At 40.5% G+C, this 18,625-nt stretch overlaps 2 protein-coding genes across 2 annotated transcripts in view; one reads left to right on the top strand and one right to left on the bottom strand.

Annotated features, from left to right (window-relative positions):
* Nucleotides 1-4: 4 nt before the first annotated feature.
* On the bottom strand, nt 5-17,490 carry LOC122979553 (calcium uniporter protein, mitochondrial-like). The gene is made up of 8 exons (XM_044347093.1): nt 17,124-17,490; nt 3,465-3,534; nt 3,113-3,280; nt 2,060-2,164; nt 1,744-1,904; nt 1,457-1,660; nt 1,167-1,283; nt 5-273 (listed from the first exon to the last, which is right to left on the bottom strand). The coding sequence occupies exons 1-8, from the start codon at nt 17,229-17,231 to the stop codon at nt 196-198; spliced, it is 1,011 nt and encodes a 336-aa protein (XP_044203028.1). The 5' UTR covers nt 17,232-17,490; the 3' UTR covers nt 5-195.
* lef1 (lymphoid enhancer-binding factor 1) overlaps nt 17,471-18,625 on the top strand; it is a 110,127-nt gene continuing 108,972 nt past the window's right edge. The window contains exon 1 of the mRNA XM_044347089.1: nt 17,471-17,548. The gene's annotated coding sequence lies outside the window, so the exon portion shown is untranslated. The remainder of the gene's footprint in view (nt 17,549-18,625) is intronic.

Here is an 18,625-nt window from a genome sequence, read left to right as displayed (position 1 = left end):
AGTGTTCAGGAAATACTTTTTATTTCAATAGTTCTCAGTGTTATACACCTGGCAACATTATCAAGATTGTAAACAAAACACCAAATGATATGGATTCCTGTTTAAAAATGTGCCATTATTAAAATAAAGCAGAAAAAGTGTTTTTGCTCTGGAGATCTACGTGTGAGTGACGACGTGTTCATGGCTTGGCTTCGTTCATGGCTTTGGCTGGATCTGTTCCAGTGGTAGCTGAAGTTGAGTTGGATACCTCAGACGTTTCAGGTCGTCCTCCACCTGACAGAAAGACAGTCACACAGAACTCCATTATTAACAAATAATCCACTAGGATTTCAAGAAGGCGGTGGATCATAATTGTTATAGCCTCTTTTAATGATGAATGAATGAAGGTGCACTTTTTTAAAACACTTCTCGTTTCATTAGAACTTGTTTTTTGCTTATACATAGCTCTTATCTTGAGAAAGTTTCCACATTACTGGATATGAATGCTGGAAAGTGAGTCACTGGAATATTTCAGATGTTCTAGCTTACATTTTTAGGTGTGCTAGTGACATGGCAATGTCAGTGGGTCTGTCGCTCCACCACTTTGGTCCAGACCGAAATATCTCAACAACTATTAAATGGATTTCCATGAAACTTTGTTCAGAAATTCAGGGTCCCCATAGGATAAATCCTACTGACTTTGTTGATCCCCTGACTTTTCCTCAAGTGCCATCATATAGTTTTTATTTGTGGCTTGGAGAGAAATGTTTCGACAAGTACTGAATGGATTCCTATGAAATTTGGCACACATTCATGTTCCCTTGAAAATGAGTTGTAATCAATTTTTGTGTTGCTAAATACTGGCAAAACTTCTGACAGTCCCATTAGCCTGAGTTGGATTTTTGTGCTAATAGCATTACAGCTAGTATTGTCCTTTTCAGCCCTGCTAGCATTAGCATTTAGCTCAAAGTGCTGCTGTCCCAGAATGGCTGTAAATTCTTAATCTTGTTGCTATTACACTTAATAGTTCACAGTTAAACTGTAGCACATGTGCAGTTTACATGCTCCTCTTGGGTTTGTGTGCTTCCAAACATGTTAGTAAAGTGCACCGTGACTCTAAACTGCCTGTAACTGTAGCTAATGACTCAGCTAATGTGGGAATGTAAATGTAAAGTGAACAAACAAACCTGAGCCAGTTCATCCTTCAGTTCATTGTATTTGTTCACGTTGAAATTCTTCTTTCTGGCCCCCTTATAAAAGTAATGCAGGAACTGTCTGTCCTTAGCATCTGGATACACATAATCCTAATGGAAAGAAAAAAATAGGATTGCTATAAATCTGGGAAGATATAAAAAAAAAAATATATGCAAACATATGCATGATTTTTAGCTTAAAGCTAACTGGACAGTTTGTTAAATCCAAATTGTCTACAACTAAAGAACAAAGCTGAGGGGGGTCTCATGTCCCTGACACTTGCCTGCTTTGTAAGGACATAATAGCTGAAGGCTCCAATGCTGGTGGCGTAGGTGATGAAGTAAGTGACGGGCTCCATGACGTCCCATGAATAGACCCACCAGGTGAGCCAGGCCAGAGCACCGCCCTGCACAGATAACAGGGCCATGCCGATCCAAACAGCCTTGGATGTGTGGAACTCTGCTCTACGGGACAGCTGTGCCTTCATCTGTACAGTAATAATATAAGGAGAGTCAGGTTAGCAGCCAATTCGTAGAAGCCTGTCCAATAAAACTAACAACTGACACACACCTTCTCCAGAGGTGACAGCTCTTGTTTGAGTTTGTCCATTCTCTCAAGCAGCTGCCTCTCCTGCAGTAGGTGGTGTTCAGGCAGGTGAAGCGCTGTGTGCAGCAGATGCACGACATGCTTCATGTCCTCCAGCTCCATGGCATGTTCACTGGATGTGCACACTGCAACAGAGGGCACAACAAGGTGGATGAGGATGAGAAAGTGAGAGGAGTCATGCCTGGAGAGATAATCCCTCTTATTTATCAGCAGGACTACATGTAATTGAGAAGCACACAAAATGAGGATCATTTACGCCTAGAGAGAAATGTGTTTGTACCCTTTTCAGGAGAGGAGACATTATAAACTGCATCATTGATGACGAGCTGGAAGTCCTTGTCCAGCAGAGCATCTATCAGTGTGTTGCTGGCGACACGCTCTCCATCTGTAAGAAGAGGACAAATGACCAACCCAGTACTTTTATTGCAATCACATAACTTCATATTAATAGCAGAGTAAAATGGTTTTCTAACTCACATCACCAATAAACAGCCAACCATAAAAAAATAATCATAGAACACAATAAAATGCAAAACGGATCACAACTGCCTGAGAGGAAGTCGATAATACAGTCCTTTTAGTGCCAAAGTTCCTGTTTTTGTAACGATGCTTCCACTGCAGCTCAACTGGGAAACACTGACAGAGGAAACACAAAGAGGGAATTTGATGCTAAAAAGACTGTAAATGTGGCAGATATCCACTTGAAATGATTAACTCAGACTGCTGAAGCCTCATATAAGCTTCTGATAAACCTTTTCATACAATTTTGCACAAAACAAGAGCTGTAGAATTGCCCCCCATCACTTACATTGAAAGTGTATTATGAAGGGATCTGTTACTGGCCAGTATTAGCAGCAGAAATGATTACAGCACGCAAAACCTAAGACAGACTTGAAAAACCTGTCCTTTAAGGCTTTAACCTGTGATGAGGGGTCAAAAATAGACATTGTTTCATTTAAAAAAGGCTGACCCATTTTACTACAAATGTCCCCAACAATTGACAATAAAGGCACATTTCCAATAACTGCTCTGTACTAAAAAGCAAAATACAACATATTATAGTGGGCAGATTACTGCTGCTACACTGAACCGTCTGTTATTCAGAGTCGATTAACTCTTTAAAGCCTTTAGGGTTAATTTTTGAGCAATTTAGCAACACTTCAGTTAATGGTTTGTTAAATGATATTCTGCAGGCATCAGGTCAAACTACTCAGCTTTCCCAGCTTACACCTAACCTGCCAAACCAGTCTGCAACATAAATAGCTTCAACCAGTCTGACAACACCCACAGAATGTAATCAAACTGGTGTGTTTACAGGCAGCACGCGTCCTACCTTGGGAGAGCACAGAGGCGGCGGCTCCAGGGTCTTCTCTCTGCAGATCATCGATCAGGTCTCCCACACTCATCAGCATAGGCCTGAGGAAGAACAGACACTTCTCCTTCCTGGATGGCAACGGGACCTCAAGAACCAAACGGCCATGTTTGTACTTCAAAGACACATCTGAAACAATCAAATCAGAGGGGGGTTTCAGAGGGTTGAGCTTGCATTTTTATGTCTCAAGGCATATGTACATATCATTAAATTTGTCTTTTATCCAGCAGTAGGGATGAAAAGTCAATAAAGGGCGTAGCCATGTGACATGTAGAGGTTTAATTTTAATGTGGATGTAGTAACGGTATATTACCACTGGAGGGTGGGAGTGTACTGCAGAAAAGAGCTTGACAATTTCCAAGTAGAGGCCGCGTCTGTTGAACCTAGAAAGAAAGACAGACAGAAAGGGAAAGAAAGAAAGAAGGAAAGAAAGAAAAAAGAAAGAAAAGAAGGAAAGAAAGACAGAAAAGAAATATCAGCTTGTCAGTTATAAGAGTTCATAAGTGCACCCCTCCCTTGGTAAACTGTCATGTTAGCAGACATCGGAGGGTAAACAGAGCCCAAACATCCTGAAAAGAAAGCTGTGACAAAGGATCACTTACAAGTCTGCCAACACGCAGCATCAATTGAGTTTTCTGGGCTTTGGCTCAGCTCTGAGAGTGCTTTTACGCTAATATGAAATTCTTCTATTACACTCACTTCCTTTTGAAATGCATTTCAATCCCCCTGCTTAAACCTTTTGTAATATGAACCACCGTTAGTGCAGATTCTGCTGATTAAACTGGCTTATTTTTGCTGATGTATGACTTATCATGAAATTTTAGGCTGTGGCATGTGGTGCTTAATGAAATGCCAGTGTGTCTCTATAAACAGTACTATCACTCTGCAAGACTGCGTGTCACGACTATAATCCTGATAATGGAGAAACACATCTGAAGGGAACAGCTCATTATTCTAGTCAGCAGGAGAACTTCTCTGTCCTGCACTTGACATTCCTTGGGCGTAGTCCTTTTACTTTCTACTCAATAACTACGCCCACTTGGACGTGCATGAAGCCATAAACACAAAGAAAAGAATTTTAAAAAGGCCAAAGTATAATTATATATTATATATATATATTATATATTATAATATCAGCAACAATGATACTTATATGTTCAGAATATGAAGTGCTATGGTTAGACGTAACTAGAGCTGCAAATATTGGTTGATTAATAGAAATTGGCAACTATTTTGATAATCAATTAATTAGCTTTAGTCATTTTTTAAGCAAAAATGCCAAGAACGAGTTCCAACCACTCAAATAGGAATATTTTCTGTTTTTGAAACTGAATATCTTTGGGTTTCTGACTGTTTGGGCTAAACAAGACATGGGAATGTGGGAATTTATAAAGGGCATTTTTCACTATTTTCTGATGACTCATAGACTGAATGGTTAATTGATTAATCTAAAGAACATCTAAACAGATAAATTGCTAATCAAATTAATCATTTGTGGAAGCTGTAGGCATAAAAACAGTCATATTTAGAATATCAATCCTCCCTGTCAAACACATCCAGTTAGTAGTTTCCTACTAAAAGCTCTGAACACGCACTGCATCCTCCTGTTGCAACACTTAGGCCTTTCAACCACCAAGAACAGATTTGACTCTGGTGTTTCTTATTTAGCTGAGAGTCAGAGAGGTCCCACTTGATAACACCTTTCTCCAACTGCCATCTCGAGGTGTGGCAGCACTCCCGCCCCTTTGTCCTCCAGCTAGAAGGATGTTCAATCAATATTACATTAAAAGAAGGGCCAAGGGAGTCGTCCATTTTTATGGGTAGAAAAGGAAGACAAGCCTTGAGAGTAGTGGAGAAGAATCCAGATGTGCAGTCCCACACACTCCACTGTTCTGGAGATGGGGCTTTAATAGATAAAACAACATTAACATACAACAATGAGTAACTGTCCACAGGAGGCTTTTGCCTGAGTGGTAACCTAAACTATGAACGACTGTGGCTAAAACCAGGAGGTGAAACAGAAAGAAACATTATGCAGCTTAAAACAGTTTTTGTTACCTCGGAATTACATAATAATTTGGATTTAAAGTATTTGTTAGATTGCTAATGAAGTAGCGCATCAGACTGTGAAGGACAACGTGATTTTATAAATACTGTATGTCCCCAAAAGAGCCAAACATAGTGATCCCAATGAGACAAATTTGAGCAGCTCAGCTTGCATGAGATCTCCAGTTGTTATTATACAGAGGCTGTCACACAGCTTTTCCATCAACGCATCAGTACACCAGCTCTCCATGGACAACAGAGAATAGGAAATTTTTAGGGGAAATAAATGAGAACAGATCCACGCTGTCCCTGAAACCTGAAAGATTCTTGTTAGTCTGTGACTGCTCATAGTTGAACCCAGACAGCAAACACATTACCAGCGTGTTAAACGGCCTGGAACTGCATAATATATGCCACCCCTACAGCTGCAGCCTCAGCGCTTCATTAAACAGAGTGGTGCAAGCGCTGGCTGCCAAAATACAGTGTTGGCGGGGAATAAAATGCTTATGCCATGTCACTGTCATTAACAAACGATTCATGTCAGAAGCAGTTTAACAGTGGAGTGAGTCGAGCAACATTTGCACTGTGCACATTGGTGCCCTATTAGGAAAACAGCAGATCTGGAGCTAAGTATCAAGGGAGAGGCCAGACTATTTGTCTCTTTACTGAATAGGAGTGTGTGTGTGTGTGTGTGTGTGTGTATGTGTGTGTGTGTGTGTATATATGTGTATGTAAGATCATTGACCAGAGTCAATTCAACAGCTGACTGACTCCAGGCCATTTAGTTATATGCTATGTGCACACGTACCAATACCGTTGTAAATCAACAGCACCTGGCTACTGTGGCACATAATGCAGCTTGAGACCTCTGTGATGAATCACAGTCCATTTCCAATGCCATACTCCTGATCCTGAGTTATTACTGCCTGTGACACACTGCATTATAAATACTGACCCCTTTGGTTCTCTCCATCAACAGCACATGCAGCAGTTAAATGTGCTATTACAGAAATAAGAGAGAGCAGAACAACTATATTAAAGAACAATTTTACAGCAATATTTTCTATATTTATAGTGAGCAAAATCTATACGTATTTAGGGGGAGGAGTGTTATGTGAAGGATAATTTCTAGCGTTAAGTTTCGAGCATTGAAAAGCAAAATAAGTAAAGTGTTAACAAGACTAAGAGTCTACAGCCATGCTAGCAGCCCTGTGAGGCTGTACTTACTTAGGTACAGCAGTGTATTGAGCTTAATGCTAACATCACTCTCCTAACATTCTCACAATTACAGTTAATATATTGATGATTAGCAAATGATTTCTACAAACATGTTAGCATGCTAACATCTTCTAATATTGTCACATTTACTAATAAACACAAAGTATAGCTGACGTTGATGGGAATGTTAATAGTTGTTCGGGTATTTGGTGTAGGTGCAAGACAACTTCAACCAACGCTCAACAAATCCATTGCCACATCCAATGATCTGCTATTGGCAGAAGTGATGTGGGCGCTGAAGACGATGGACTCACATTATTCGTACAGCTCATGTGCTAACACAGGTGAGCTTTTCAGAACTATGTTTCCCAACAGCAGAATAGCGGCCAAATTTAGTTGTGGGGAAATGAAGTGTGTGCTCCTCTCCACATTTGGAATTGCGCCCTAAAAACTGCTTGTTGTCGGTGAGGTGTCCGGACAGAATGGTTACATAATGATGTTCGATGAAAGCCTGCACAAAGCTTTCACACTCAAACGGATGGATCTGCACATCCAGATGTTGGGGGGGGGGGGGCAGGTGAAAACCTGGTATGTAGGCTCAGAGTTCCTAGTTCCTAGCAATTGCTCAGGACATCGTAGAGTGGATGCAAAATATGCTCTCTGAAACCAGAATGAAGAACCTTCTGCAGTTGTCAATGGACTGGCCTAAAGTAAATTGTGTGTGTTTTTGATTTACTTCAATCTGAGCTTGTCCAAAAAATATCTGCTCATGCTCATGCAGACTGCACACTCTCCATAATGCATTCCGGGATGGATACAGGGCAAGCTGATGGGAAGTGGACCATACCCTCTCCATGCAGTATTGGCTCTTTAAAAACATCCCTGCACACAGAGAAGACTTCATAAAAGTCACAGGGTGCAACACACCCATGCTTAAATTCTGCCAACACTGACAGGTTGAAAGTGTGAACGTTTGTGAGAGAGGACTGATGCTGTGGCCTCGTGTGATAAACTACATCGATGCAGTCTCAAGAGGAGAATTACCAGAGCCAAAGATCAAATCTTTCAAGGAAGTCAAGAAAGCCTGTGCAGATTCACTTTTTCCAGTGACAACATAATGTTATAATGACCTATGATGAGCTAGTCAGCAATCACTAAATATTTTTTGTCTTACGCTTTATTCTGTCTGCAGGGCTCATAGACCGTTTCATCATGGAGAAGAAAATGAAAGAGGCTACCTCAATTAACAAAATCCTTCAGGTGCCTTTTTATCAAGCAAGCGAACACAACGATGCTTCTAAAGTTGGACATTGGGTTTGCAGCAGAGACAGCACTCGGCAAACTGAAAAGTCAGAAGAATATCTCAGAAAAGCAGATGCATGAGATAAAAATGGACTGTAATACTTTTCCTCACTTCACTCCTGCTCAAGCTTGTTAACAAGACACCTGTGCAATACCCCCTTGTTAGCAGCATGCAATGCCTAGATCCGAGACAAATGCTTGCAAACAAAGAGCAGTGTGTGCAGAAAATGAAGCAATTCTGAAAACCCTTGTCGCTGCAAATCAAGTGCAGGAGTCAGTATGTGATGATTTCTTGAGAGAGTACAAGCATTCTGTGATTTCTCTCTGGTCACTCCAGGGTTTTTGATCCCACCTCAGATAGAGTGGACACTCTGTTTCATGAGACCACTGGCTCTAGCACTGGATTCAAAAGACTCTGGCATGTGGTGAAGTGGCTCCATGCCGCATTTTTGCTACACTGCTTGTTTTCCTGTCTTAGGACATATCAGACTGGAGCAAGAGCCTCATTGTTACACCCTATGATTGCTTCATAGGCCTACCTATGTTAAACTACTTAACTAAAGTCATGGAAATGGGGTAAAATATTGTGGAAATGTTTTGAAAATGTATTGTCAAAAATGTGTGGCAACCCTGATTTAAAGTTTCAGTTCCTATTCCTTTTTACTGCTAATTTTAACTGAAATTTTGTGCGTTAGTTAATATTTTCACCTGATGTGAGGAACACAGACATTACAAGACTTGCACATAAAAGCAAGAAAAGCTCAGCTCTGACACTGTTATAAAACTATCCATTACTGGAATAGCACAGAACATAATTAATCAAGTGTCCAACCTCTGAGCTACATATAATCTAATTTTCCATGGGGGTTACTCCCATGAAAGGAAACTGACACACCCATAGATCATAGATAACAGATAATGGGTTAAAGACTGAACCGCCTGAACAAGCCCATACACGACAAACACACACGTAACACGCAATCTCGTCACAAGATACTCATATAGCCTGCGGATAGGAGAGGGCCCTATCACATGATGACTAACATCACCACAGCTTCTCAACTGAGCATTTGTCTGATTATTATCAAAATAAAGCAAATTTCCCGATTACACAATTAATCAATATTCAGAGGGGTCGCTGTCTATCTCGTTGCCCTTCGCAAATTTTGGGAGGCAGTTTTGGAGCTGCAGGGAAAATGCAGCACGCCTGCTCCTCATCATTCAAAACAATCAGCTGAAGGTATATTTACCCCTTAAGCTATGCATTTCTTATTTATGCCATGCCAACAAGCTAAAGGAAGAGAGAGAGAGAGAGAAGACATGGAGTGAAAACTGAGCAATATGGTGACAAACTGCCATCGCCCTCCTCCGCAGTAAAGCAGCCCGGGGCTTCCTGCTCGAGCAATGATCAGGGTTATCATGGTGACAAGCAGCCTCGTTTTTTTCCCTGCAGGTTGCTCCATTACGAATTCTGTCACAACTGAGCCATGGCCTGTTGCATCTACACTTCCTAAAGATTTCTGCTCCCACCTTCGTCAAGGGTTTGATACCATTAAGCAAGGAGGAGGCGACTTTTCCGCAAATGTGATCCTAACAGAATGGCTTTACAGTATCTTGCTGGCATGACTCGAAGCAGGACGAATGGGAAATGTAAGAGTGTGATAAACGTCCTAAAGGGGTGAAAGACGAAGGTTGCCAAGAGGAGAAATTGAATTACTTCCTGCCTGCTGCCATAATGGCTAAGAACAGCCAGCAGCCTATCATGAAAATGATTTGCATTGAAGCATTTGTCTTCTGTTATCCAGATAATGGTCCAGTTGAGTTAGGAGGGCAAAGACAAAATACAGGGGGATGGAGATGACTGCAGGACAATGGCATGAAGGTATTGGAAAGACAAAGTTTGTATGAGTATGCCACAGCATCATGTAAATTCAGGAAGATGAGAAATAAACCAGGGGGGAAAAAACACCTGGATAGAGATGTGAGGATAAAAAAACAAAAACCATGGATATATTACCCTAAAAAATGAGCCAGATTTAATTTATTTAATGCATGCCAGGAATGTGAGGATGGCCTTTAGTCAAGCAATTTTGATAAGTAGAGCCTGAAAGCTTTCTAAATACAGTAGTTATTCTGCCATGAGATGAAGATAATTGTCTGTTTGAAAGAACTTCTGATCTGTGACTTTACTGCAGCCAGGATGGGTGGTGCAGGCAGAGGTGGGACTTTTATTTATTTATACTGCACTTGTGAGAGTACAACTTTTGTTAAGACAGTAAATCATTGTTCATCACAAGTCGCCATATTTATTACTGACTCGCAACACACTGAGACAATCAATCTTCAGTCGGCAGACAGTACTTTACTCTGCAGCAGAGCGTAACACAAAGAGGGAGCTGAATACTGAAAGGAGGGAACAAAAAGGCGGGACACTGATTGAGGAATTCATGTGGTGCAAAGATTCAAAACAGGCATATTTAAATGGAGCAACTTCCAAAGCAAAATAACAACTTCCCTTCCTGAATTAAAATGCAAAACTGCCACAAAAACATTTCTTCTGCCAACTTGGATGAATCATATTTCCCCTTTAGTCACACATAGACAAACAATGCATCATTGCAAGGTTGGGACAAGAAGTGCACTCAATGAATAACTAGTTTGTAGGATTAAGATCTTGAACTTGAACTTGAACTTGAGTAAGGAAAGGTTTTCAAAATACATGCAATTGTGTTGTTTGACAGTTATATTGTCAGGCTGTTTTTTTGCCACGTTGAAGTTTATACTCTCACTACTTCTTATCACACTACAGTGCTATGAACCTTAACAGGGTTAGAGTGGGATTTTTATCACTGAAACACTGTTTCAGTTTCATTATTATCACGCATATTAACACATTCCTTTGCCAAAAGGCTTTGTGTAAATATCTTGTGGCTCTATGGTTGTAAAAGTTGTTTAATTTGAAGAATTCAACAACACATTTTTGGTCTGACCTGTGTCAAACCTGTTGTTGACAAGGCAGCATTTGACTTACTTATGTATCTATCTCAACCACAAGGGTAATAAACTGAAATGTCTTTGCATATGTGTTCATGGGATCAATAATGACTTTGCTCAAGCACACTGCAACATATTTAAATATCTCTGTGACTGCTGATATAGAACAAACAGGTAACGGATCAAATATAATTTATGTAACTGTTTAGTTATGTTGTGTTGACTATCAGTTTATTAACATCATTTTAAACATTTATGAAAGACTGAGAACCAAGTGTCCATTAACATCTGAGGCCAGATGCATAAACGATGCGTATGTCACAAATCACACTCTTTACGGCAATATCTTTCGTAATTTGACGACGCTTTGTGTTCTTCCGCACAGTCGGATGTAAGGCAAAGGACGAAGGCAAGACGACATAAACAAACATGGAGGAGTGTGCACAGGAGTTGGGGAGCTCGTACCTAAGAAAGGGGCTAGTTCTGTCGTATGGACATGGTTTGGGTATGAACAGTCTGACACGGACCAGAAAACTAATTTTGCAAATTATGCCTCGGACCAGTCCCCTCGTCAAACTCAAACACCACTAACCTCTTTTACCACCTACGCAAAAGTCATATCAAAGAGTACGGGGAGAGTCTACGGATGAGAGCCACGAAAGTACAGCGAAGTGCTTATAAAGAAACCCCAGACTGAGACATTGCAAGAAGCTTTTGCCCCCGGCACACCATATAGCAAAGATTCACGGAGATGGAAGGAAATAACGGCTGCCATTGCAACCTACATCTGCAAAGACATGGCCCCAATTTACACGGTCGAGAAACGGGGGTTTAGTGAGTCAACGCAAGGTACACAACGCCAAGCCGAAAACACTTCACTCAACTCGAGTTGCCTCGTTTATATCAAGAGTGCCGGGCCAAAGTAGAGGAGGAAATCCACAAGGTGTTTAACTATGCTATAACTACAGATATGTGGACGAGCTGAACAACACATCCATATATGAGTTTGACTATACACTTCATCCGAGACACTCTGCAGTCGGTGTTTACAGACAGGCTATTTCCCAGATGACCACAGGGGAGAAATGATAGCCAGAGGTCTCAGGGAAGCTCTCGAGTTGTGAGGTCTGCGTGAGGAACACCTAGTCTGTGCCACCACAGATAACACCACGAACAACATCCTTGCACTTCAGCTGAATGACTGGACACGCTTACAGTGTTTTGGCCACCGTCTTTATTTAGCCATTGGTGAGTGTCTAAAACAACGTAAAAATATATTTCTCTAATTATAAGCCATATAGTAGAATTTTGCTGTCTTGAATGTCTATGTTGTTATGTGATGTGCCTGTTTAAAGCTTAGATGAATGGGGGTGCAGTCTAATTAAATCCCGTTTTAAGTGGGCTGTTTGCTACCAAACAAATCAGTATTTTTCCTAAACCCAGTTGTCACAAATGTTATTTACAGCTTAGTCTATCAATTTAAATTAACCAATTATAAATGGGATAAATGCAAGATGCATTTTAGACCAGCATCTTAGCATCAGCAGGAGGATTCATGTAAAATGTGATAAGAAATAGGCCTTTCCATGTGGTCACTTTATATAAAATAATTATTCATTGAATTTACAGAAAATGTGCTATATTGTGATGTGTATCGTTATCAGGATATGAAATGACCTATATCGTGATATGAGATTTTGGTCATATCGCCCAGCACTAGGCGTACACATGTTTTTCCTAAGCGATCTGAGGGTGATGCGATGAGGTGGAGATGAACTATAAGGTGAGAAACGGAATCTTTTAGTAAAACATTGTTTATTTAGGTTGATAACCAGCTGCACTGACCATGTGATTTTTTTTTTTTTTTTGGCATTTACACAGGTATTTGTAAAATACCAATCAAAAGCACATTTTAGGTTAACACTGATTAATTACTTTTGTGTTTAATTTTATCATTATTTTAATTTACACAGAAGTCAATATTTTATTTTGCTCTTAATAATCTTTTTATTTTATTCTTAGTTGTGTCACACCTTGTTAAGTCAGTTTAGTGACTTAGCACTCATACAAACGAATCGTTTGTATGAGTGCTACAAACGAAACGTTGATAACACCGCCGATGAAGGTTTACAGGTCCATGTGATAAATGAATGATATGGATGCTATAAAAGCTCGCACAGCTGCGTGTAATGAAAGCTATTCTGGCTGTTGGAGAACCTTGCCGTTGCAACACAATCTGTGAAAGTGCACTTCTTCTTTCCCATTTGTTTCATTGGCAGCTGTACAGACTGGTGGGCAGCAGGCAAATTGATATGAAAATGGCTGGTTCAGGGCTGGAAAAGAGGCTCGTGCACGTGCGCCCAGTTCCCCAGTGACTGAGATTCATAAAACTGAACCATGCATACGCACGGCTTTATAAATCTGATGAAAAGAATGCGTATGCATATTTCTGGTTTTGTGCATACATACAATTTTAGTCATGATTCTACGCAGAGTTTCATGCATCTGGCCCCTGGTATTAACATGCGACCTGGATCTGGATATGTTATCTGAATTATTACATTGGATTACCTGGTGTTAATAAGCATTATTGTTATCTCTATATGCAAATTAGATGGGTGGAGATGGTGAGTTGATGGAAGGGAAGCGATGCTGTTGTGGGTTCTTGTAAATTAACAGATGACAACCCTGTGGACAGGTATAGACTCATTCATCTAGCATGGTGCTGAGCTAGAGCAGGAATAATGTGGAAAATATAGAAGGGATGACTGGTTTGTCTTCATTTATTAGTTCTGTTATACATTTAAATCTGTGAGCAAACGACACATTTTTCATTATGGCTTCCTCAGCTGTTCCTACTTTGTCATAGTCAGCGGTCAATTGCAGATCATGTGACACAAACATTTACATTTCTCAGTCTGCTGTGGGGTTTGCTTAATTTTCAATTTCTGAGGAGGAGCTGTCTGTAACTTTTGCTTGAGATAGCAGGAAGAATGCAGAGTTTTTCTTGTTGGGCGGATTAAGATTTAAATCGCATTTCACTGTACTGTTGCTCTGTTGAAGAATTTTCTTTATTGAGCAGCACTGGTCCACAGTTCAAGACCTTGATATCTACTGAGTGAAACACTAGTCTGAAAGACTCCCCATGGGTTAGGCTATATCCACGTGTTTCTTCTGGGAGTTCAGTCTATTCTATTTCTGTGGATGCTGTCCTAATAAAAAACTACCTGGCATGGTTATGATTGACTCTGGGAAATAGGCAGGCCTTGCTAGAATGAAACCTCTTCCATCTTACAGTGTAATGCCAGTCCAGATGATGAAAGGTGCAAGACAGCAGATGGAACGAGCTGTCAGACAAATATGTCAACCCTTTCAGTGACAAAGTGATGATTGTCGCAGCTGTCTTGACATTCTGTGGTTTACCATTGCTCTGGAATAGCAGATATTTTTCTCTATTTGGGACATAAAATGTTCTTATTATTTCAGCACACTCGCAGTACCAAATATAAATGCAAAAGACAGGCAATAACAGAAAAACTATTTCCTTTTATTGATTCCTGTGTGGAAACCCACCTCATTGCTTGAAGGAATAGTTATATATTGGGAAATAAGCATGTTTGCCATCAAACCCAGACAAATTAAATGATCCACATCAACTGTCTCTGTGCATCAAAGTCCAAAAGGTACAGTATGTCCGGAGCATGTTTAACCTGCTCCAAAACAACATGTGTTTTCATCGCCATATGTAATGCACTTTGAATTGCCTGTGTTTGAAAGGTGCTATATAAATAAAGCTGCCTTGCCTTGTCTTTAAACAAAAACTGGAAGTAGGAGGAACTGCTATCCTAGCTCTGTCAAAACTGGAAAAACTCTAAAGCTTTCTTATTCACATGTTGTGTCTTGTTTGATTCCCACATAGTCACCTACCTGGCAACCCCACAATGAGAGCAGAAGTTTTAATATCATGAGTGCAGCCATCTTGCCAAGCGGTTTGCATAAAGGGCCCAAAGTTATAACTGCTCCTGAAACTATGACATCCCATTTTAAGAGGTATTGCATATGCTCAATACACAGCACATACTGTGTATAAGACAGCTTTGGACATAAATAGTAGTTTCCCCACCTTCATCCTGTCAAACCTCATTAATTTAGTACTGAACCTCATACTGGATGCACAAAGATGAAATTGATATAAATTCTCTCATATGACTCAGGACAAAAATTACAAATAAATGTATTTCTCAAAATGACATACTTTTTCTTTTATCTCACAATGCATCCTCTATTCACTTTGATCTACTACAGGTCAGTCAAATTTCTTTTAGCTCTCTTGCCCTGCTTCATATTTCAAGCACCCTCATTTTATGTTTCACGGTATATCATTACAGCATTGACTGTACAAAAGAAACAAATTATCAACAGCACCACCACTTACTGGCATAAAATCAAAACTCTCTATACTTTATCTGCTTTAAGTGTTTGCCTTTGCAATCTTTTGCTCAAGGCAGCACAAAAATTACTGCAGATGTTAGAGCGCTTTATCTCCTGTGAACTCTCAGTGGGCGTAATTGGCTCATTTTATAATTTTATAAAAGAAATATGACATAGGAGAATTGCCTTGGCTACCGACACAAGAACATATCTCACTTCTAACCAGCTCCTGCCATCAGCTGCTCACACAGCCCAATATTGCTCACACTGGATTATAGCTGCTGTTTTAAAAGGCAGGTATCAAACCAGTGAAGTGGCAAGGATTGGCAAGTTAACCAGATCTGTGAGGGAACAATTCAAACCTGTCAAAACTGATTGTGGACACTGCACTTACTAGTATTTTGTCAAATATCTAAAACTAACATTTTGTGTGCAGAGGAGGTCACTAGGAAGACTATCCCAGCTTCTGAATTCACGGAATTAAACAGGCACTGAATCAGCCCTTTTTTGACTGTTTTAATGCGATATTCCACAAACATCCACATAAAATGCACAACATAAAAGCAGCGTCTTTAGCTCAGTTTGCGTGGGAACATGACAATGTGTGTGGGACATAATGAGCATTTTTCATGTTTGGGGTGTTTTTTTATGTGTCTAACAAGGGTCTACTGCTCAGAGGGTACGTATAGGTTTGCTTATGCCATTTGAAAAGAAGAAAACTGCAGCTCCTATTTTATATATGGTCCAGTCTAAAAATAGAACTCATCTTAGTCAGTCTTCCATGCAGGCGTGAGTCATGACCCATCTAGATTTTTTTTTTTCCCCTCAAAGTGTACGCCAATGTCCACTCGATATTTGAAAACTGTCATGGCAAATATACCCTGTTCTCTCTGCACTAGCAGGCAATTGAGGCATCCAGTGGGGATCGTGCTGCTCAGGATTTAGCTGACCTCTGCTATTTCTTGCCATGCATGATAAAATTGATCATAAATAAAGAAAATTGGTCATTTAAACTGACCCATTTAACTACTCATCAATAAAAATTTTAAGTCAAGCCATACCACAAGAACCTCATGATCATGCTCTGACACAATTTGGGAGTCACCTTATGTAGATTTTCCCACCTGCAATACATTCACACATGCATATATGCATTTATTGATTCGTGCAGAAAGACATTTGACTTGTATCTTTAGTGACGAAGTAATAGAAACAGATCTGATGATGCACAATACTGACATAGGATACCATAAGATATCGATCTTTATCCTGAACATGCTGAAGGCTGCACAGTATAGCAATGCTGGTGATGTGTGCAGGGATTGTGTAGAGCAAGGCAAGTCTCTGCTTAAAGTTTAGAAGTATAATTAGCAACTTAATCATGGTCGCTCCCTCCAAATGGCTGACTGAACAGCATCCCCACAGGAGTAACAGGAGTTAGTGATGAGATAATGTTGTAATGATAAGTCATGTAGTCATGTTTAGCCTACCTAAACCACAGTAGAGTTGGGTAATGCACTTGAATAATTAATGTGTTTTTCAGTTGATCCTTAGTGAAAATTACAGGACACAAACATAGAGCTATAGTGACAGAAACAGACACCCTTCTCCACACCCATGAATACCTCTAAACAGACAGAGGGAGTGTGGAATTTTTTTTTACCATGTTCAAGCACTTCTCCAACATTTAGCTTCAAATAAAAACAACAATATCAGGTTTATGTGAGATTTTAGAAACTGGGGTTAGAAAACTAGGCTGCTGTTACAGAGAATAGGTAGAAAAATGCCCTCTTTCAGCAGTGCGAAAAATGGTCTGAAGTTAGCTATTCAAACCGACCAAATACACCAAAGTACAGTGTGTTATGTTCGAAAAAGCAGGAAATTAGTTCACCAGGCAAAGCCCGTCAGCCTAAAACTGCTGTATAGTATACTGTATAGTTATCTAACGACGAATTGCACGCTTGCCAAAATATTAATTTACCTTTTGAAGAAATGTAGCCGGACGAGTACTTTTGAGAGTGCAGTGAAGAGGCTGAAGACTTCCCAAAAGTCTCGACGCAACTTTGCCGACCATCCGAACCGAAGCCATCGTCAGCCGTCAGTTAAACCGTGTTAGCCGTATGGTTGAAGCATTCCGGGTGAAGATACTTCCGATATGCGTGTGCGTCGGAGCCCGGTGTACCAGGCGCAAACTGGCTGCTGTCTGTGTAAATATCAACAGACGAGACGACGGCTGCGGGACAGAGGGAGGCGCAGCCCAGAGCCTAGCCCGAGCTGCATACCATTTCCTCCTCAAAACAAGCACTCCGCTTCTTTTGTCTCCCCCTTTTTTCTTGTCGTTGATCTGCTTTGCATGAATCAGCCAGCAGGGAACTTCAAACAACTGACTTCTGCTGTTCAGACCTGGTGAGTGAAAATAGACATTGCAACCAAGCACCCGAGGACAAAAAATACAGCAAAAGTGCCCACACAGAAGAGCAAACATGTTTAAATGCCTACTAAGGTGCCTGCACAAAGGAGAAAACATACCAAAGTTATGAATGCCTGTCTTATGGGTATATCAGGATGAAGGGCCCTATAGTACATCTATATATATATATGACAGTCTGGAATGAAGTGCCCCCATTATTGGTGTCCTTTCAGTGGAAGAAAGTGCGATAATGCCCTGTAAAGTACCCCCACAAGCAAGAAAATATGATTGCCCTTTAAAGGTGCAGTGTGTAGGATTTAGTGGCATCTAGTGCTGAGTTTGTTGATTGCACCCAAGCCAATTACCCTCCCCCTCCCCCTCCAAGTATGTTGGAAGAGAGCTAAGATGGCTGCGAAACTCACAAAAAACGCAAAAGGCCCTCTCTGGAGCCAAAGTTTGGTTTCTTTGTTCTGGGCTACAGTAGAAACATGGCTGTGCAACATGGCGGGCTCTGTGGAAGAGGACCCACCCCATATGTTGATATAAAGGGCTCATTCTAAGGCAAGAAAAACAATGATTCATGTGCTGCCTTCAAACGGAACTCGTGAGCTTGTGGTTACGACATGGGAGGTTGAGTACACGATATGCTTGGCATTCAAATGGTTAAGTTGTGAGAACACTGCTAGGCTGCATGGACACCAAAAGACTCCTCATTGTTCTCTTGTCATTCTTCGCTTCTTTCCAAGAAATGTTGACTTGCTTTGTATTTCAACGCCATGCGGAGGCACAAGAAATGAGACGACAAATATGACAAATTTTTATATATATATAAATTAACCATTACTAAATGTCACTAGAAAGTCTGGGTGTATTATAAAATTACTAAGAAAAACTCTATATGACTAAAATTACAATATATTAACTTACCATCCACCAAAAAGTGAACTTCCACGGCCTACACGTCACAGCTTGTGAACTCAGAGATTTCAGAAAATTTCCACTTCCAAAGTCGTGAATACCACAAGAGGAGGGCGTTCATATCGTTCTTATCATGAACACGGTAAACATGACCC

Source organism: Thunnus albacares, chromosome 3 (genome assembly GCF_914725855.1).
Source record: "Thunnus albacares chromosome 3, fThuAlb1.1, whole genome shotgun sequence".
Taxonomy (NCBI): domain Eukaryota; kingdom Metazoa; phylum Chordata; class Actinopteri; order Scombriformes; family Scombridae; genus Thunnus; species Thunnus albacares.
This window is presented reverse-complemented; position numbering and strand designations above follow the sequence as displayed.

Coding starts and splice junctions, on each gene's coding strand:
- LOC122979553 (XM_044347093.1), bottom strand. CDS start 17,231: ATGGCTTCGGTTCGGATGGTCGGCAAAGTTGCGTCGAGACTTTTGGGA. Junction 3,535..17,123: donor CGGCTACATTTCTTCAAAAG/GTAAATTAATAT, acceptor CTTTCTTTCTAG/GTTCAACAGACGCGGCCTCT. Junction 2,165..3,112: donor CGCCTCTGTGCTCTCCCAAG/GTAGGACGCGTG, acceptor CTCTTCTTACAG/ATGGAGAGCGTGTCGCCAGC.